Source organism: Ictidomys tridecemlineatus, chromosome 11 (genome assembly GCF_052094955.1).
Source record: "Ictidomys tridecemlineatus isolate mIctTri1 chromosome 11, mIctTri1.hap1, whole genome shotgun sequence".
Classification (NCBI taxonomy): Eukaryota; Metazoa; Chordata; class Mammalia; order Rodentia; family Sciuridae; genus Ictidomys; species Ictidomys tridecemlineatus.
Genome location: NC_135487.1, coordinates 126886386 through 126908325, shown reverse-complemented (window position 1 = coordinate 126908325; position 21940 = coordinate 126886386). Strand labels below are relative to the sequence as shown.

The 21940-nt window shown below is 36.6% G+C and overlaps 1 protein-coding gene and 1 pseudogene across 10 annotated transcripts in view; both read right to left on the bottom strand.

The window, feature by feature from the left end:
- Nucleotides 1-21940, bottom strand: part of Gon4l (gon-4 like) — a 76843-nt gene that overhangs the window by 24628 nt on the left and 30275 nt on the right. For 8 of the 10 annotated variants that reach the window (XM_078027419.1, XM_040287682.2, XM_013361164.4 and 5 more), the window contains 4 exons: nucleotides 19740-19841; nucleotides 13707-13747; nucleotides 2714-2817; nucleotides 226-424 (listed from right to left, as the gene is read on the bottom strand). In XM_078027419.1, the coding sequence (XP_077883545.1) occupies nucleotides 226-424; nucleotides 2714-2817; nucleotides 13707-13747; nucleotides 19740-19841 (446 nt within the window). Of the gene's footprint in view, nucleotides 1-225; nucleotides 425-2713; nucleotides 2818-6299; nucleotides 6432-13706; nucleotides 13748-19739; nucleotides 19842-21940 lie in introns of those variants that run through there. The other 2 variants (XM_040287687.2, XM_040287688.2) reach the window with 2 other exon arrangements.
- LOC110598745 (acidic leucine-rich nuclear phosphoprotein 32 family member E pseudogene) lies at nucleotides 7519-13498 on the bottom strand (annotated as a pseudogene).

Sequence of the window (21940 nt, the reverse complement as noted above, 5' to 3'; positions counted from 1 at the left end):
CCAGTTCTGAATATTATCAGGATCCTTATGTTCATTCTTGCCTGAGCCATCTAGGAATGAACATGAGGATCTCTCCAAAATCCTAAGTGATGTGAAGATGAGATGCTCCCCAGTTTCAATGGGTAGTAAGACGGCCATCTCTGACTTTTACAGTGTTGCTCATTTGGGGCTTCAGTGTCAGACCATGAGATAATCCAAAAATCACATGACCAAGAAGAGTGTTACCTGCTGCATTTGCTGTTGGAGTCTCTTCCTTTGTGCAGAGTCTAGAATCAGAGTCTGATGAACTTTCTCACTCTGAGGCTTAAGCCTCTCCACCTCCTGTTGCTGTTTGGCTGAAGATTTCTTCATCTTCAGTTGTTCAAGTAGCTCCTTCACTGTCCGATGTTGTTCATTTAGCAGGTTGGCCAGTGGTTCCTCAAAACTATCCCCAAAAGGGAGATGATTTATTTAAATATTTCTCTAGGTCATCAAAACATTCAGTTCCTCCTAATAGTATGCTAAAACAACCTGTCTACTTACTGCTAATCCTCAAATCTCACTTTAGACATCAAACTCCCAATACTATTACACAGATTCAGTAAGATGATTCTGGGGCTGGGAATACAGCTCAGTGACGGACAGCTTGCCTAGCATGGTTGAAGCTCTGGGTTTGATCTCCAGCACCACATGTATAAAACTTTCTAAATAAATAAAATGATTATGAATTGTGTCCCCATCATATTTTTCTACAATTACTCCTCTAAGTAGTATACAAATGGAGAGGAAATTAAACAAGCAAGGAAAGAAAAATAGGAACAACAAAACAGCAAAGAGGCTGTGGTCACTCATTATTCTTGCATTATACTGACACATTCATATTACTCTGTGACTTGTTCTAACAGTGATACAGAATCTTCCAAATGAACAGCATTTGTTCTCTAATTTACCTACTACTCCCATCTTAGGTCTAGCTTCTCCCATGTACCTCTCCATAAGGCTTCCTAGCCTTCCCTTCTTAAAAAGTCAAAGCCCTTCTTAAATAAAGTAGAAAGAATATTATTAAAACATATGATTTTATATACTGATTACTGTATCTTGTCTCTTCACTAAATTGAAATGTTTATGAAGGCATAGCTTTCAGAGGAATCCCAGGCTTTTTACTAAGGTAATATTGTTAAGTGAAACCACAGGACAGGGGCTGGGGCTATAACTCAGTGGTAGCGAACTTGCTTCACACGTGTGAGGCAATGGGTTCAATCCTCAGCACCACATAAAAATAAATAAAGACATTGTGTCCATTACAACTAAAAGATAAATTAAAGGGCTGGGTCTATAGCTCAGTGGCAGAGCGCTTGCCTCTCACGTGTAAGGCTCTGGGTTCCATCCTTAGCATCACATACAAATAAAATAAAGGTGATCTGTCCATTTACAACAACCAAAATGTTTTTTTAAAAAATAATAAATTAAGGGGCTGGGGATGTGGCTCAAGCGGTAGTGCGCTCGCCTAGCATGCGTGCGGCCCGGGTTCGATCCTCAGCAGCACCACATACCAACAAAGATGTTGTGTCCGCCGAGAACTAAGAAAAAATAAATAAATGTTAAAATTCTCTCGCTCTGTCCCCCTCTCTCTCACTCTCTCTTTAAAAAAAAAATTAAAAAAAAAAAAAAAAAAAAAAACCACAGGACAGCTGGCACAGTGGTGCATGCCTATAATCCCAGGGCTTGGGAGGCTGACAAAGGAGGATCCTGAGTTCAAAGCCAGCCTCAGCAATGGGAAGGCACTAAGCAACTCAGTGAGATCCCGTCTCTAAATAAAATACAAAACAGGGCTGAGGATGTGCCTAAGTGGTCAAGTGCCCCTGAGTTCAATCCCTGGTACCAAAAAGCAAACCAACACTGGACAAATGAGAGGTCTGCTAGCTTTTGCTGTGCTCCACCCATGGTATACACTGCATCCTAGCCTTTAGCCATCCACCTAATAATTGTATGCTGCTACTCACAATGGATAACAATAGATTAAAGTATAGATTCAAAACTATTACAAAATTATTTTCTGGGTTTAAGAAATGCCAACTTCACTGAGCACAATAACACATGCCTACAATCCCAGAGACCCAGGAGGCTGAGGGAAGACGACTGGCAAGTGCAAGACCAGGCTCGGCAACTTAGCAAGACCCTCAAGCAACTTAAAGATACCCTGCTTCAAAGTTTAAAAGCACCTCTGTTCCGAAAAGAAAAAAGAAACACCAACTTCATGTGAAAAGGTCAATACATGTGTTTCAGGCTCCTAGGACATTATTGCAAGTGCTTCATGGTTTGCTCAATCAATGTGTAGGTGACTGATAATTTTTATAACATCTACTAGATATTAATGGCAAATAAAGAAAACAAAAGGGACACACTGAATATTATAATTTAGGATAATTTCTGTGGCTGGCCACACAGAGTCCTTCACACCTCTCCAGTACCACTCACCTGGAAAGGTTGCTCTGAATGCCAGCTACTGTTTTCTCTCCCTTCCCAAACAGATACAGCTTGCACTATAGCTGCACTGCCCCATAACAAGGAGACTTTTTACTTCACACCTAATTTCCCACAGGACTCTGCATGCTTATAAAAGTAACATGTGGTAGTTGAAGATGGGGAAACTGTTAATTGTAATTTTCTAAAAACTTTTTCAGAAATAGACTTTTTCTCCACTCTTAAGCCTCAAGGTCCTTGGCTAGCCTACCGTAGGGCTTGAGGGGTATTGAAGTTAGGACGAGACTCAGCCACTCGTTCTTCCTCCTCTGGGCCATCATCTTCCATGTTGGAGAATCCCATCTCATCTTGAAACTATGGGGAAAGAAAAATTAAGTTTTCCTGGGAAATGGGCCTATTTAAGTCACTCCAGCAGTTACATGATTAAGTGAAAATTAATAAGAAAGATCGACCAAGATAAGAATGACCAAAGGTGGAGGAAAAGACATTGGGATACAGTCACAGAGGGGGGTAAAATCAGCTTTCTCAAGAAAACAGATGTGTTGTCAGCTGCCTCAGGAGAATAGTCTGTCTCAACCCTGACACACAGGGGTCCTACAAACCTCAAGGGCATAAGAAAGACTAGCAAATATGTAACTCAGAATCATCAATCTTTTACACAGAAATATCTTTCATGAGACAAATTTATGAAAAGATTAAGTATTTCTGCTCGAGTATTTAAACTATAATCTTTAAGGGAACACAAAATGATAGTTGGAGAGGACATCAAAAATTTGTAAGGAAAATCTCACTAGGAATAAACTATACATGAAAAATCAAGAATTTCCTAGTTAGTAAAATGTTCTCACCACAGTATTTATTTCTGGATGGACTAACAGGGGAATTACTCAGGCAGATCATCCTTTTGGAGAAAGAATTCCATAGACCAAAGGTCAAAGCTTGTTAGAGAATCTACTTTCCTTTCTTTTTCTTTTTTCCCCATTATAACAAATTTTCAATTTATTTGAAGCAATTCAGTTTCAAAGACTTTAAATTATAGCAGTCACAGAAAAAAACAAGGCAGAGTCAGAAACAATAAAAGAATGATCAGGAATACTGCTTTTTTTGTTTTTAACAGTCATGGGTTTATTAAAAAACACAGTTGCACAAAAGCATTAACTTTGAAGTTTTAAAAGGGAGATTCTTTTTTAAAAATTTTTAGTTGTAGATGGACACAATACCTTTATTTTATTTAGTTTTGTGGTTTTTTTTTTTTTTTTTTTTTTTGTGTGTGTGTGTGTGTATGTGTTTTTAATGTGGTTCTGGGATCAAACCCAGTGCCTCACGTGTGCTAGGTAAGCACTCTACAAGTGAGCCACAACCCCAGCACTAAAAGGGAGATTCTTAAGGAGCTTAACATACCACATCCATACTGCAAGAGCATTAAAATGGGACCACTAGTCATTTACATGAAAATACCAACCAAGGAGCAAGTTAAGTGCTGGGGAGTGATACTAGCCAAACTCTATTGTTAAATTGTGTACATGTGCAAATACATAATGACAAATCCCCATCATTATGTACAACTACAATGCACCAATAAAAAAATATGGAAGAAAAAGAAAACACCACCCACAAAACTAAATAGGCTGTATATGTGGAAGATTTGTTTTAAAATAAAAAAACTCTTAATTTTGATTGGACAATAGGATGTTTGTTAAAAAATCAATATATGCATTTCATTTTAAAATAAGTATTTTACCCAGTGCGTTGGCACATGCTTGTAATCCCAGCGAGATAGGAGGATTTCCAGTTCAATGTCACCCTCAGTGATGGTAAGGTACTAGGCAACTCAGTGAGACCCTATCTCTAAATAAAATACAAAACAGGGCTGGGATGTGGCTCAATGGCTGAGTGCCCTGAGTTCAATCCCTGGTACAAAAATAAATAAATAGATAAATAAATAGGTATTTTATAATATGGCACAGCATGTAATGAGAATCTTTGAGATTAAAACAGGGCACTTGGGGGCTGGGGTTGTGGCTCAGTGGTAGAGTGCTCTCCTAGCACATGCAGGGCACTGGGTTTGATCCTCAGCACCACATAAAAATAAATAAAATAAAGGTATTGTGTCCACCTACACCCCCCAAAAAATTAAAAAAAAAAACAAAAAACAGGGCATTTCAATTGTTAAAATTAGGAGCAAAACGTTAGCTTTTTGTAGTTTTCAATCCTTCCATAAAATTTATCCCAAGTGTCTTCCTTCAGTCCATTGTACAATTGTTTTAGTTTCTCCACAAATAATCTAATAAATTTTATTTTAAAATATCAAACCCTACATTTTAAACTAAAAAATAAGCAGCAGCAGTACCATACTAAATATTTTAAATATGTTCCAGTACAGAATTATAACTTCAAATAATTTGCCTTTTTTTTTTTTGGTACAGGGTATGGAAGCCAAGGATTCTTTGCCACTGAACTACACTCACAGTTTGTTGCTGTTAGATACAGGGTCTCACTAAGTTGCTCAGGGCCTCACTAAGTTGCTCAGGGCCTCACTAAGTTGCTCGCGATCTTCCTGCTTCAGTTTCCCGAGTCACTGGAACTACAGGCATGTGCCACCCTGCCTGGCACTAACTTTTTAAAAACTTATAAATACTTGGGCCGGGGTTGTGACTCAGTGATAGTGCACTTGTCTGGCATGTGTGACGCACTGGGTTCAATTCTTAGCACCACATATAAATAAATGAATGAATGAATGAATGAATGAATGAATGAATGAATGAATAAATAAATAAGGGGCTGGGGCTCGGTGGTAGAGTACTCATCTCGCATGTGTGAGGCCCTGGGTTCGATGTTCAGCACCACATAAATAAAATAAAAAGATATTGTGTCCACCTACAACTAAAAAAAATCTAATAAATTAATATAATAAACCGTGTCCATCTACAACTAAAAAACATATTTTAAAGAAACTTACAAATATTTAAAGAGAAAAAACTTTAGATAGTCAAGAGTAAGCACTTATCTTAAACATGGAGCTGGCATGACAAGAAGGGAAAAGTACTTATCTACTCATTATATTTTATTTTTTTTAAATGTTTTTTTAGTTGTAAATGCACACAATACCTTTATTTTATTTTTTATGTGGTGCTGGGGATCGAACCTAGTACCTCACGCACGCTAGGCAAGCATTCTACCACTGAGCTACAGCCCTAGCCCCTATTTATTATATTTTATAGTAGCCATGTAAGGAAGCATACACTTACCCTTAGGCCAAATATTTTTTTCTATTTTTAATGGACATTTGCTAAAAATATATCTGAATTTTAATATTTAGCCCCAAATAGTTTCCCAACATCTATTATATTCCAATTAAATGCTGTACCTGGTAATGTTTTAAACCAATAATAATAATAACTAATGGTTCTATTCAGAAATTATAAGTAGTGTGCAGGGTTCATATCCATATCATTGGTGAAGCCAACTTAAAAATATGATTTGAAACCAAATGTGGTAATGCATGGCTGTAATGCCAGCAGCTTCTAAGGCTGAGGCAGGAAGATCCTGTATTCAAAGCCAGCCTCAACAACTTGGTGAGGTGCTAAGTAACTTAGCAAGACCTTGTCTAAAATCTAAAAAAAGGCTAAGAATATGTCTCAGTGGTTAAGTGCCCCTGATTTCAATCCCTTGTACCAAACAAACAAACAAACAAACAAAATATATATATATATATATGATTTATGATTTGAACATCTCATTAATTATCAACAGGCAATCATTCTGACTATTGAGAAACACTGCTGGTGCTTCCAAAGCCTCCCCTGCTTTTCTTTTTCCTACTAATTCAGTCTTACATGTTGTCAGTCAAGAAAGATTTACAGGGCTGTGGATGTGGCTCAAGTGGTAACGCGCTCGTCTGGCATGCGCGGGGCACTGGGTTCAATCCTCAGCACCACATAAAATAAAGATATTGTGTCCATCGAAAGCTGAAAAATAAATATAAAAAAAAAAAAGAAAGAAAGATTTACAGGGCGGGGTTGTGGCCCAGTGGTAGAGCATGTATGAGTCCCTGGGTTCAATCCTTAGCACCACATAAAGATAAATAAATAAAGATATTGTGTCCATCTACAACTTAAAAATTAAAAAAAAATAAAAAATAAAAGATTTACAGTAAGGAGAGCTTGCTACGTAAAATTGTACCTATAATAATATTCATTATTTCAGAAAATTGTCAATTTCTTCCACTTTATTTAAAACCCAAACAGGTCTGAAAAAGTGGCAGAGGCATAAGACTAAAGGTTGTCTGTGTATCCATAAGTTCCTAACATTCTTTTGGTATAGAGAAAGGAGAATGAATCAAGAAGGTTTTAAGGTGATTGGGCTGGGGTTGTGCCTCAGTGGAAGAGCACTTGCACATGGGAGGTGCAGGGTTCATTCCTTAGCACCACATAAAAAGAAATAAAATAAAGGTATTGTGTCCATCTACAACTAAAAAAAATATTCAAAAAAAAAAAAAGAAGGGAAGGTGATCATAAAAAAATTGTTAAGAGGAGAAAAATGCAGACCCAAAACAAACGAAATAAACAACCATCGGCATGTTATGATTTGCAACCTGAAGAAAGGGCACACCTGCCTGTCTCTGCACTTAATATAAGCAATTTTTCTTTAAAAAAAAATCTTATCAATCATTGCAAAATCCACGAACTATTCAATCTACAGCACCACACACACACACACAAAAAAAAATCCATGAACTATATTACTGACTAGAACCTCCTCCCAAATCCACAAACTCTATTGCTGAATAGAACCTTTATTATTCTACTTCTATTTTCTAACTAAATTTGTGTAGAAGGGTGGGGGGTACCACTCAAATACACTTAACCATAAAAAAAGCCAATGCCTTCAAACTAAAGATCCCTGGATCACCTCTAAGAAAACAAACTACTTCTTTACAAGACTACTCTTTTCATATTATGGTAAGTCAGGTATCGTGATACCCCCATCATTGCTTCTTTGGCTCTAGTCGCTTTGGTTATCCTGGATCCTGGGCCTTTTATTTTTCCAAATAAATTTTAGGACTGTTTTTCCTAGTTCTATAAAGAACACCATGGGTATTTTGATGGGGACAGCATTGAAAATATATACTTCTTTTAACAGTATGGCCATTTTTAACAATTTATTCTGCCTATCCATGAACATGGGAGGTCTTTCCAACTTCTGAGGTCTTCCTTTCTTCAATGTTCAATAGTTTTCATTGTAGAGATCTTTCACCTCATTGGTTAGATTTATTCGAAGCTTTTCTGTTGCTGTTGTTGTCTTGAATTTGAGGCTACTATAAATCGAACGGTTTTTTTGATTTCTTTTTCAGCAGATTCATTGTTATATAGGAAAGTTATTGATTTTTGTATGTTGATTTTGTAACCTGCTACTTTGCAGAATTTGTTTATTAGCTGTAGTAGTCTTTTGGTGTTTTTTGGATCTTCTAAATATAGTATTTATCATGTGCAAACACTGATAATTTGACTTCTTCCTTTATTATTTATTATTTTTGTCCCTTTTATTTCCTTCTCTTGCATAATTGCTATGATTAGAATTTCAAACACTATACTAAATAGGAGTGGTGAGAGTGGACATCTGGTCTTGATACAGATTTTAAAGGAAATGCTTTCAGTTTTTCTCCCTTTACTATGAGATTGACTTTGGTTTTCATATATGGCCTTTGTAATGTTGAGGTAAGTTCCTTATATTCCTAGTTTCTTCAGTGTTTTGTTGTTGTTTAATCATGAACGGGTGTTGAATTTTGTCAAAGGCCTTCTCTCCATCTATGGAGATGACCATTTCTCCTAAGTGATTTTTCTCTATTTCGGTGGTGAATTACATTTACTGATTTGCATAGGTTAAACCATCCTTGCATGTGTAGGATAAAGCCTACTTGGTCATGATACACAATCTTTTTGATATGTTGTTGAACACAATTTGCTAATATTAAAAAAATTTTACATCTAAGTTTGTCATGGATATTATTCTGTAATTTTCTTTCTTTGATGTATCCTTGGTTTGGTTTTGATATCAGTGTGATACTAGCTTCATATAATGAATGTGGAGGTGTTACATCCCTTTCTATTTCATGGAATAATTTGAGGAGTATTGGCATTAGGTCTTTTCAAAGTCTGGTAAGATTCAACCAAGAATCCATCTGGTCCTGGGCTTTTCTTTGTTGGAAGTCTTGTTATTACTGCTCCTATCTCATTAAGTCACCAGTCTCCCTATGTTTTCTATCTTCTAGATTGAATTCTGGCAGATGGTATATGTCTAGATTTGTTTTCAACATACTCCCTAATGATCTGTGATGTCTGTGGTGATTTCTTCTTTTTCATCTCTAATTTTATTAATTTAGCTCCTCCTCCTCCTCCTCCTCCTCTTCTTTTCCCTCCCCCCTTCCTCTCCCTATAGTACTAAGGATTAAACCCTGGAGTGCTTTACCACTGAACACGTTCCCAGGCCTTCTTATTTTCTTTGTACAAGATCTCACTAAGTTGCGTAGGGCCTCACTAAGTTGCTGAGGTTGGCCTTCCTTGTGATTCTCCTGCCTCACCCTCCTGATCGCTGGGATTACTGGCATGCACCACTAAACCCAGCAGAACTTCTCTCTTATTTTGGTCAGTAAAGCTAAGAGGCTTATCAATCAATCATGCTTATTTTTTCAAAGAACCAATTGTTTCATAATACTTTGTTTTTTTACTCTCAATTTTCAGTGATTTCAGCTCTGATCTTTTTTTTTTTTTTTTTTAAGATAGAGTGAGAGAAGAGAGAGAGAGAGAGAATTTTTCAATATTTATTTTTTAGTTTTCGGCAGGCACAACATCTTTCTTTGTATGTGGTGCTGAGGATCGAACCCGGGCCGCAAGCATGCCAGGCGAGCGCGTTACCGCTTGAGCCACATCCCCAGCCCTCAGCTCTGATTTTAATATTTCCTTTTTTCTACTGGTTTTGGATTTTTCTCCCCCCCCAAGGACTTTGATATGCAACACTAGGTATGTTGCACTTAGGATCATTCTTACTTTCTCCTGTAGGCACTAATAGCTATGAAGTTTCCTCTTGGAATTGTCTTCATAGTGTCCCAGACATTCTTGTATATTGTATCACTGTTTTCATTTGAGTCTAAGAATTTTTTAATCCCCCCCCAATTTCTTCTACTACCCATTCATCATTAAAAAATACACTGTTCAATCTCCATGCATTTACATAGTTTGTCATGTTTTGTTATATTGATTTCCAATTTCATTCTATTATGATCTGATAACATACAAGAAATTATATCAATTTTTTTGGATTTGCTAAGAGTTGCTTTGTGATCCAGAATATTGTGGTCTATTTTGGAGAAGGTTCCATGAGCTGCTAAGAAGAAAGAATACTCAGTTGTTGTTGGATAAAACATTCTATAGGTATCTGTTAAGTTCATTTGATTCATACTATTTTTCAGGTCCAGAGTCTTTACTGAGTTTATATCCGGAAGACCTATCTAATGGTGAGAAAGGTATCACCCAGTATTGAAATCATCCAGTATTATTATACTGGGGTCTGACACTTCAATTTGAGTAGTGTCTCTTTTTTGCAATTAGTTGTCCCTTTATTGTTATTGTTAAATCATATTTTATTATTCCCTTTGCCAGTATAAAGTGACCCTCTTTGTCTCTTCTGATTAATTTTGGTTTGAAGTCTGCCTTATCAGATATGAATAGCTATTCCTGCTTATACTGGGGCTCCATTCACATGGAAAATCAATTTCCATCCTTTCACTTTCAGCCTGTGGCTGTTTTTGCCTATAAGGTGAATCTCCTACAAACAATATATAGTTGGGTCTTTTGTTTTTGGTACTGAGGATTGAACCCAGGAGCACTTAACCACTGAGCCACATCCCTAGCCCTTTTTTATATTTTATTTGGAGACAAGGTCTCGCTGGGTTGCTTAGGGCCTCGATAAGTTGCTGAGGTTGGCTTTGAACTCATGATCCTTCTGCCTCAGCCTCCCAAGTTACTGGGATTACAGGTATACACTACTGTGCCTGGCTGGGATCTTATTTTTTAATCCATTCTGACAGCCCATGTCATTTAATTGGAGAGTGAGACCATTTACATTCAATAGTATTATAAAGAGAAGTTTATTAATTCCTGACTTTTTGATTTATTGATAATGTTTAATTTGGTCCTGTTTCTCATTTGCTTAGTTACTCTTGAAATGCAATTTCTTCTTTTTTTTTTTTTTTTTTTAAAGAGAGAGTGAGAGAGGGGGACAGAGAGAGAGAGAGAATTTTAACATTTATTTATTTTTTCTTAGTTCTCGGCGGACACAACATCTTTGTTGGTATGTGGTGCTGCTGAGGATCGAACCCGGGCCGCACGCATGCTAGGCGAGCGCGCTACCGCTTGAGCCACATCCCCAGCCCGCAATTTCTTCTTTTGTGAGTTCTAGGTTTATTTTTATTTCTTCTGCATTGACTATTTTTTTTAACATTTTTTTAGTTATAGATGGACACAATACCTTTTTTTATTTTATTTATCAATTTTTTTTTAATGTGGTACTAAAGATCGAACCCAGCACCTCACATGTGCTAGGCAAGCATTCTATCACTGAGCCATCCAATCCTTAAGTTTTTCTTAAGTTCTGTGGTACTGGCCTAGTAGTTTCTGCTTATCTTGGAAGTCTTTTATTTATTTTTGATTTATTATTATTATTTTGGTACCGGGGATTGTATTCAGGGGTGCGTAACAACAGAGCCAAATCCCCAATCCCTTCCTTGTATTTTTCCTTTGAGACCGGGTCTCATTAAGTTGCTTAGGCTAATCTTGAACTCATGGTCCTCTTGTCTTAGCTACCCTAGTGGAAGGGATTATAAGTATGCACCACCATGACTGGATCTTATATAATTTTGAAGGATAGCTTTGCTAGCTATAGGAAACTTGGTTGACAGTTATTCCTTTCCCCCCACCATAACCCCCTCAGGACTTGTAACGTCATTCCAAGCTCTTCAGGGTTTTAGATTTTGAGCTGAAATCTGAAGTAATTTTGATTGGCTTATGTCTAAATGATACCTGATGTTTTTCTCTTGAGGCTTTTAAAAATCTGTCCTTATTTCTGTATGTTATATGTCATGGAGAGATTCTTTTTTAAAAACTTGTCTATATGGGGGTTAATGCCTCCTGTATCTGGATGTCCATCTCATTCTTAAGGTTTAAAAAATTTCCTATTATTTCCCTAAAGAGGTTATCCATTCCATTGGCCTACATCTTACAACCATCTTCAATTCCAATCATTCTTAAATTTGGTCTCTTAATGTGGTCCTAGAGTTCTTGTATAGTCTTTTAAATACTTTTTTTTAGTTGTCAATGCACCTTTATTTTACTTATTTATATGCAGTGCTGAGAATCAAACCCAGTGCCTCACATATGCTAGGAAAATGCTCTACCACTGAGCCATAGCCCCAACTCAAGAATTTTTTTTTAATATTTATTTTTTAGTTGTAGTTGGACACAATACCTTTACTTTATTTATTTATTTTTATGTGGCACTGAGGAACGAACCCAGGGCCTTGCACGGGCTAGGCGAGTGCTCTACCACTGAGTCACAATCCCAGCCCCGAAGAATTTCTTAATGAGAAAAGGATGAAAAATTTTCTCTACATACAGACTAGTGAATCTTGGAATGATAAGCAAAATTAGTAAAATCACACTTTTTCTATAACAAATTACACATTATCTTCTATAGGAATAGCTGTTGTACATGAAAAAATAAAGATGTAACCACTATGTTGCACACCCAGGAACATTAGGGAATTTGGTCTTAGAATGATTTAGTTACCTTTTCCTGTCCATCATCTTTTCTTTTCCTTTTTTTTTTTTTAAGAGAGAATTTTTTAATATTTATTTTTTAGTTTTCAGTGGACACAACATCTTTATTTTTTATGTGGTGCTGAGGATCGAACCCAGTGCCCCGCACATGCCAGGCGAGCACGCTACCGCTTGAGCCTTATCCCCAGCCCTCTTTTTTCCTTTTCTTTCTTTCTTTCTTTTTTTTTTTTTTGTTGTTGTTTTTAGTTGTAGATGGACACATACCTTTATTTTATTTAGTTAGTTTTATGTGGTGCTGAGGATCAAACCCAGTGCCTCATATGTTAGGCAAGCGCTCTACCACTGAGCTACAACTCCAGTTCCTGATCTATTATCTTTAATATCTCATTTCTTCTTCTTCCCTAAAAGACCTTCTTCCTCTTCTTCTCCTTCTTCAAAATAATCATCATCATCTCCATCCTGAATTCCTTCATTAAATATAATAAGTTCACTTCCTCTTCTCTCTCTCCCAATTCTGGCTCTGCTACATCTTCATCTTCCTCCTTATCTTCCTCTTCTTTCTCATACTCTTCAGATGAACCAGCTTTATCTTCTTCATCTCCATCCTATTCATCTTCCTCTTCTGAGTCTGGTCCTTTCTCACCCTCCTGACCAACTCTATCTGAGCATGTAACTTATTGCAGCAGTTCAAAAATACTTTATAATTTTCCAGGTTTGTGATCTCAGGGTTAAACAAGTCGAAACTCCTCAAATTTTTAATGTTTTGCAGAGCTTCTACTATACTGAGATGTTTGATTTTATTTCCATTCAGACTGAGGTAGATTTGGACATCGTTCTGCCAGGACTTCCAAGTCTCCAGAAATTAAATTGTCAATAAGTTCCAACTTTCAAAGTTTAGATAAGCTGATAAGTTCGGCCAGAGAACTTAATTTCATGTTGGCTATACTCAAAAAATCTAGTTCTTTAAAAGTGTTATCTAGGCCCTCAATTTCCCCACTGACACATAGGTAATTATCAAGACCTAACTCCACTACCTCCTCCACACTTTGTTCTTTAATCCTTGCTACTCTCCTCCTTTCCCCATTCCTGCCACTCCCACTATCCCCCAACCCTAAAATTTTAAAACATTTGGAAATCAATGAAAAAAAACACACATAAATATAAACACACACTACCCCCAGATAGGTGTGGGGGACAAAGAATTAGCATATGGAGCCAAGGAGTTGGGACTCCAGCTGCCCACGCCTCCTTATCTACACATGCATGCATGCATGCACACACACATTAGCCATTCCTTCCCCTTCAATGGCTGAGCCTCCAAGACAGGGCAGTGCCAACCAACCCCCTATTCTACATTCCCAAGAATCTACTTTTGCCATCCCATGTTCTCACTCAAGGATCATTACTCACAGTTTCAAACAGTTCTTCCATCAGTTCATTCACTTCCTTTTCTGTGAAAAAGCCAAAAAGTAGGTTGTTGGCAGAAATTATTTTCATTTTGGAGTAAGGGAATATCTATGGAGACAATGGATGCTGTTTCCCACAAAGCATCTAACAAAATCCTCATCTCTATCCTTCATTCATTCAAATCAAAAACACTTATGGAACAACAACTATACTACCCGTTCAAGGTATTTGGGATACAGAAGAGAATGAAAGAGAAAGTTCTCCTTTCATGAAGCTTAAATTTTAGTGAGAAGACATCAGAAAATCTGACCTGAATGATTTTACAATTAGATACATTCATAGTTGGTTGGCCTGTTTAATTATACAGCACTGACTGGATTCAAGAAGCAAGTCTTACAGGGCCCGGTATATATACCTGTAATCCCAGAATACCTATAATCCCAGGATACTGGGGAAATTGAGGCAGGAAGATGACAAGTTTAAGGACAATCTGGGCAACCTGGTGAGACTCTGTCTCAAAATCAAAAATACATAAGGGCTGGGGCTATAGCTCAGTAGCAGAGTACTTGTCTAGCAAGTGTGAGGCAATGGTTTCGATCCTTAGCACCACATAAAAATAAACAAAAAAATGTATGCTGTCCATATACAACTACAAAAAAATTAAATACATAGATAGATAGCAAGGTAAATAAATATGACTGGGAATACAGCTCAGTGGCAGAGTGTTCCTGGGTTCAATCCCCAGGAATGCAAAAAAAAAAAAAAAAAGAGAGAGAGAGACATAAGTCTCCAAAAGTGTGTCACAAAATTGATGCATCTTTGAATCTAAACCATTCAGCAATTACATCAATGATTTAGAAGATTCAGAAAACACTTTTATTAAATCTGTAGATAACAGGAAGCTAGAAGGAAATGCCAATCCAACTAATCACAGATTTAAAAATCAGTATTCTCAAATCACCTAAATAGAATGGGTGGGGATAAATTTAAAGTCCTACATTTAGGATTTTAAAAAGTCAGTTTCTTAAGTAGATAAAAAGTTGACATGGTTTAAAAACAATTAGTCTGAAAAAGACCTAAAAGTTTCAGTTTACTTCAAGGTCAGTATGATACAGCTGCACCAAAATGATGCTCATATGCAAGAAGACAGGCATATCACTAACTACAGCAGAGCCTTAGACCACATCTAGAGGACTCTGAGCTATAAAAGTCCTTCTTCAGAGAGCATAAAAAAGTGTAAAACTGCTAGGGATATAGTTCTGTGGTATAGCACTTCCCTAGCACGTATGAGGTCCTGGGTTTGATTCCTAGGATTGGAAAAAAAGAAAAGGTTAAAATCCAAATGTTTATTTTAAAAAAAAATGTTTACTAGTAAGTAACAAAAGCTAAAACTCATTTTAAAAGTTAAAAAAAATTTTATTTCTCTTTTTTTTTTTTTAAGAGAGAGTGAGAGAGGAGAGAGAGAGAGGAGAGAATTTTTAATATTTATTTTTTAGTTCTCGGCGGACACAACATCTTTGTTGGTATGTGGTGCTGAGGATCGAACCCGGGCCGCACGCATGCCAGGCGAGTGCGCTACCGCTTGAGCCACATCCCCAGCCCTAAAAAAAATTTTTAAAAAAACCACCTTGGTGAGGATGTGGAACAATTAGAACTCTAATAACAATATAAAATGGAAAACTGCTTTGGAAAATGATCTGGAAATTTCTTATAAAACTAAGTTATATAACTATCAAGGATTTACTGATTCCTCATCTAAAGAGTTGACTCAGGAGAAATTACACATATAAGCACAGAAACCAACACAAGAAAGTTGAGCAGAATATATTAATGATAGCCCAAAACTGAAAAGAATTCACATGCCCAATAACACAAAAGTAGACAAACTGTTGTATATATACATGAAATTCTGTAAAATTCTGTAAACTGTTGTATATATACATGAAATTCTGTAAAATTCTGTAAACTGTTGTATATATACATGAAATTCAGTAAAAGGGGACAAACTAATGACATATGCTATGAAGGATTCTTAAAAATATACTAAGTAAAAGAAGCCTCACACCTAGAGCGCATATGATTTCATTTATATGAAGTTCTGAAATAGGGAGGGAGGCGGGGGGAATGACTGACTTGGAAGGGGCATGAGGGAACTTTCTACAGTGATGATTCTATGTCCTGATAGGAATATGAGTTACACAAATAAAAGTATGTCAAAATTCATTAAATGGTATACTTAAGAAATATGTAATACGTTGTATATAAATTTATATAAATGAGAAGTCACAAACAAATATTGAGCTCTAGTTCATGATACGCAAAGAGAAGTTTTTCTTTATTTTATTTTTCTTATTTGATACTGGGGATTGAACCCAGAGGCGCTTTACTATCAAGCCATATCCCAGTCCTTTTTATTTTTGCTTTTTTTATATTGAGACAGGGTCTCACTTGAGTTGCTTAGGGCCTCATTAAGTTGCTGAGGCTAGCCTCGAACTTGCGAACCTCAAGCCTCTACCTGAGTTGCTGGGACTACAGGGGTGCATCACCACATTCAGCTGGAGAAGTGCTTGAAATCAAAATATAACTCACTCTTAAATGCATTTTTTTTTTTTAGTTACAGATGGATGCAATATCTTTATTTCAATTATTCGTTTTTATGTGGTGCTGAGGATCGAACCCAGTGCCTCACATATGCAAGGCAAGTGCTCTGCCACTGAGCCACAACCCCAGCCCTAAATGCATTTTTTAAAAGATGAATTCATAGATGAACAGAGAGAAATGGAGAGCTGCATGATAAAACAAATGCATATTCAAAGTTTCCCCCAGGGCTGGAGTTGTAGCTCAGCGCTTGCCTTGTATGGGTGAGGCACTGGATTCAACCCTCAGCATTACATAAAAATAAATATATAAATACATAATTAAAATAAGTTAATTTTTAAAAATAAATAAATAAAAAATAAAAGAAAGATATTGTGTTAATCTACAACTAAAAATATTTTTTTTAAAGAGAGAGAGGGAGGAGAGAAAGAATTTTTTTTAATATTTATTTTTTTTAGTTCTCTGCGGACACAACATCTTTGTTTGTATGTGGTTCTGAAGATTGAACCCAGGCCGCACGCATGCCAGGCAAGAGCGCTACCGCTTGAGCCACATCCCCAACCCCTAAAAATATATATATATTTTTTTAAAGGTTAAATTCTTTTTTTTTTTTTAAGAGAGAGTGAGAGAGGAGAGAGAGAGAGAGAGAGAGAGAGAGAGAGAGAGAGAGAGAATTTTTAATATTTATTTTTTTTTTTTTTTTAGTTCTCGGCGGACACAACATCTTTGTTGGTATGTGGTGCTGAGGATCGAACCCGGGCCGCACGCATGCCAGGCGAGTGCGCTACCGCTTGAGCCACATCCCCAGCCCCACCTAAAAATATTTTTTAAAAAAGGTTTCCCGGGGCTGGGGATGTGGCTCAAGCAGTAGCGCGCTCGCCTGGCATGCGTGCGGCCCGGGTTCGATCCTCAGCACCACATACCAACAAAGATGTTGTGTCCGCCGAGAACTAAAAAATAAATATTAAAATTCTCTCTCTCTCTCTCAAAAAAAAAAAACAACAAAGAAAGAACAAACGAGAAGAATATGGAAATGTTAATTGAGCAGTTGTTCAGACTAGAACACACTGTATTTGCAGAATGATGCACTCCCTCTCACTGAAGATACACAAACAGAGACAAAAAGGTCATATCACAGAAATTATAAACAAATTCTCAAGTGGGAAAAAAATAGAAGGGATTATAATTGAATGATATCACAATGTCACATTTGTTTTATGAAAAGGAGTAGGAAGAAAATTTATATTTTACCCTAGTTTTCACAGAACTCTCACTAGAAAGATGGCTCTTCATTCAGGCATCTCAAAAAAGTTATTTACTTAATTGGCAAATATTGCCAGCACTGTGCTAAACGTTGATTTTACAGCAGTAAATAACACAAAGCCCTGGAGAAGCTCCCAGTCCAGGGGAAAAAGAGAGATGCTAAATAAGAAATTATCAGAGCAATGAGTATATATAAAAAAAAAAAAAACATTAAAAAATGGTATGAGAGTGCAAAGCAAGATGATCAATTCTAATTAAAGAGAGTGTCGCTGAGAAATTATATGTAACCAGAAATAACAGTAGATAAACAAAAAGGGAAAACAAGTATATTCCAGCTGACGGATGAACAGAAATAAGATAGCCTGCTTTTCTGCTTGAAGCAGAAAATTTCCTTACCTGCAAATGACACTACAGACAAGCTCCTCCTTTTAAAAAGATTCTTTCCTTGTCTTCTATGACACTATATTTTCTTGTGGTTTCCTAGTCCCTCCTTCGATGTTTTCTTAAAGCCTAAATCAATCCTCCAGCCTTTTCATTCCACGCATCCTCTTTAACTTCTGGTGCTTTCTTTCCAATGCTTCCTCTAACTCTTTTTCCCCTTGCAGTACAAGAGATTGAATCCAGAGACTCCCCACATGTTTAGGCAAGCATTCTACCACTGAGTTACATCCCCAGCCTTTTTTTTTTTTTTTTTAGTTGTAGATGGACACAATACCTTTATTATTTTATTATTTTTATGTGGTGGTGAGGATCAAACCCAGGGCCTCACATGTGCTAGGCAAGTGCTCCACCACTGAGCCACAACCACAACCCTCCCCAGCCCTTTTTATTTTGAGACATGGTCTCACTCAATTGGCCAGGCTCAAACTTGCAAAGCTCTTGCCTCAGGCTCCAGAGTTGCTGGGAATACAGTTGTGTGCCACTAAGTCCTACTGCTCTAAACTTAATTGATACAATAGATAATTTGGCTAATTTATCAAAATAAATAGAAGACCTTCATAAAGGAGATGGTATTCTGTAGGAAATATATTGCATTATTTAGACACACAGTAAATATTTTTGGAGGCCTAAAAAAAATCTCTGTACAACTTGGTCAAAAGGTAAGACCTTGCTTTGTCCACATTGTACATATTACTCCAGCACAGGGTCATGTAGACCCTTTATAAAAATCAATGTTTCTTTTTTTTTTTTTTTTTTTTCGATACAGGGTCTCACTATGTTGCCCAGACTTGACTCCAACTCCTAAACTCAAGTGATCTTCCACCTCAGCCTTCCAAGTAAAAATAAATGATTTCAGAAATATAAATTCTCCATGACTGGAAGACTAGCCAATGATACAATTTTTTAAACAAATTACTCAAAGTTATCAAGATTGTTTTATATACTACAGTCTTGCAGCAGGTTGTGGCAAAAGTGATCTGCCACGGAATTTATCTGGGCCTATGTCCTCAGACTAGTTTAATATATTAATTTTACCCATCAAATACATTAAACTAGTATTAAATCAAATACCAGTTTAATCTTTCTAAAATCCAACACAGTTTCTATTGATTTTCTACTTAAAACTTCCCCATGATCTGAACACTACTTATGTTTAGTACCACCTCTCACACAACTCCACCTAATTAGATATTTTCTAAACACATTTTTTTGATGCTTGATAATTTTGTGGTTTGCAGATGCTCTTGTGTTTGCATTATCCCTCTCTGTTCCCAATCATCAAAAATCTCTCATACCTTCTTGAAAGCTTGGCTAAAACATTTGTGAATCCTTTCCTAAGCCTCCTACCCTATTCCATACCATACTCTAGGAGATGACAATCTCTTTAGGTGACCAAGTGTACTTTACACTCAACCTGTTTGGCACCTATCATGTTATACTAAAATTCTTTCCCTTGACTAGTCTCTCACAGGGCAGGGACTGCTCAAATTTTTCTTGGTATCCCAACTACAATCTTTGCCAAATAATAAGAACTCAATACATCACTATGGGATATAAAAATAAAGTACTGCATTCTGAACATATACCTAAATTTAAAGAATTGCAGAAATAAGCAGTAGAGGAAACTTAAATGTCTTAACTTAAACATGCTGCAAATTTCACCAACAAAAATCTACAAAATAAACAAAGGTAGATGCAGAACAGACAAAACTAGGATTTAATAAACATACTCACTGGTAATTCTCACTGCCCGGTCAGTACGGAAATCCTCTGTATCTGGTTCATCAAGATCTTCTAGAAAATTATATTCTGGATCATCATCATCATCGGCTTCATCTAGTGGGGAAAAAAATGTTTTATACATTTATTCCCAAGTTCTGAACTCATTACCAATAAAATCTTAGTATTTTCTCTTTTTAAATTTTTTATTCATTTTAGTTTCACATGACAGTAGAATATATTTTAACATATTATACATACATGGAGTATAACTTCCCATTCTTGCGGTTGTACATGATGTGGAGTCACACTGGTCATTTATTCATACATGAAAACAGGAAAGTAATGTCCAATTCATTCTCCTATCTAAAATCTTGGTATTTTCAACACCTTAAGAATCTGTTCCAATAAATAATGTACATTTTTTAACTTTTTAAAGAACTGGTTTTCTCCTCAGTGCCTCTGCACAGATCATTTCCTACAACTGTCATCTCACCTACTTTCTCCAATAAACCAGGTTCTGCCCCTCCTTTCAAAATAAACTTAAGGCTATCAATATGCAGCAGAAGACAGAAAGCTGATAATCTCTCTTTGAGTAGTACTTCCCATGAAAATGAGACACAGAAAGGTAGACCACCCACAGGCAGTTAGGGAAAGAGTCTCAGAGAAGGAGGAAGATATGATTAGAAAATCAAGCTTCAGACTCCACCTAGTCCTAACCACAGGATATTTCCTTAACTACCCCTAGCAATGACCTACCTAGAGAACACTCACCCCCACTGTTATGCTAATAAAGGCTCAGAAACTACTCTCTCCAGGGGCTGGAGTTGGAGCTCAGCTGTAGAGCACTTGCCTCTTATTGTGAGGCACTGGGTTTGATTCCAATCAATCAATCAATCAATCAATAAATAAATAAATAAATAAATGTCCATCAACAACTGATATAAAAAGAAGAAAAAGAAAAAAGAAGAAGAAAGAAAGAAAGAAAAGAAACTGCTCTCTCCAGATTAGCTGAAGTCAAAATAGAACTGATTGGTCCCTTTCTGAATCCTATATTTACATATCATCCCACCAATCACCTACAGAGACAGATCAAGCCCATAAAACCCCTTAGACAGAAGACAGGCCTCTGAGACTGTACCTTCCCTCAGAATCACTCCTGTATTCTGGGAGCCTTTTCTGCTTTAAATAATCTTGCTTTTCTACCCTTCACTTGTACATTTGTCTATGGATCTCATTCTTTGAATCTGCCAAAGAAACCACCTGACATCACACTCTGTTTTTCAAAATTAGTACTTTTTAGCTGGATGCAGTGCCATATGCCTGTAATCTCAGGAGGCTGAGGCAGGGGGTCCTAGGTTTGAGGCTACCCTCCTCAACTAAGTGAGATTCTGTCTCAAAATTAAAATTTTAAAATATAAATAAATTACTAAAAAGGGCTGGAGATACAGCTCAGTAGTAGAATACTTGCCTGCCACATGTGAGGCTTTGTGTTCAATCCATAATACCATCAAAAAAAGAAAAAACTTTTTGTAAAAGCTATTTCTACACTATTGATAATAATAATAATAAAAAGGAATGGCATAAATTACATAGCCACTCCCAACAATCAGGGAGTGGCTATATAATTATAATATCTTGGTGTGATAAAATAAAAAATGTGAACATACAGCATTCTATAAATGCTTAATACATGCATGACAGTAGAGCATAATTTCTGCATATATAATAACAATAAGTATGAAAGTTATATATCTGCAATGATAAGAATCATAAATAAATAAAAATGTACAAAAATAATAAATGTTATGCTAGGGTAGTAGAAATACTGGAAATACAGGTGTTTTTCTAATTTTCTTTAATTCATTGATAGTTTTTTTTTTGCAGTACTGGGGACTAAAGTCAGAGGCAGTCTACCACTTAGCCACATCTCTAGGTCTGTATTCATTTATTTATTTTTAAGTTTTGAGACAGGGTCTCACTAAGCTGCTCAGGGTGGCATCAAATTTGTCATCCTCCTACTTCAGCCTCCCAAGTCACTAGGATTACTGCTGCTACTGTGCCTAATGTTTTTCTTTTTTTTCTTTTCTTTTTTTGTGCACACTAGGCAAGCTCTCTATTGCTGAGCTACATTCCCAGCCCCCATGATTTTCTTTAATGTTAACATTATGGGGGCTGGAGATGTGGCTCAAGCGGTAGCGCGCTCGCCTGGCATG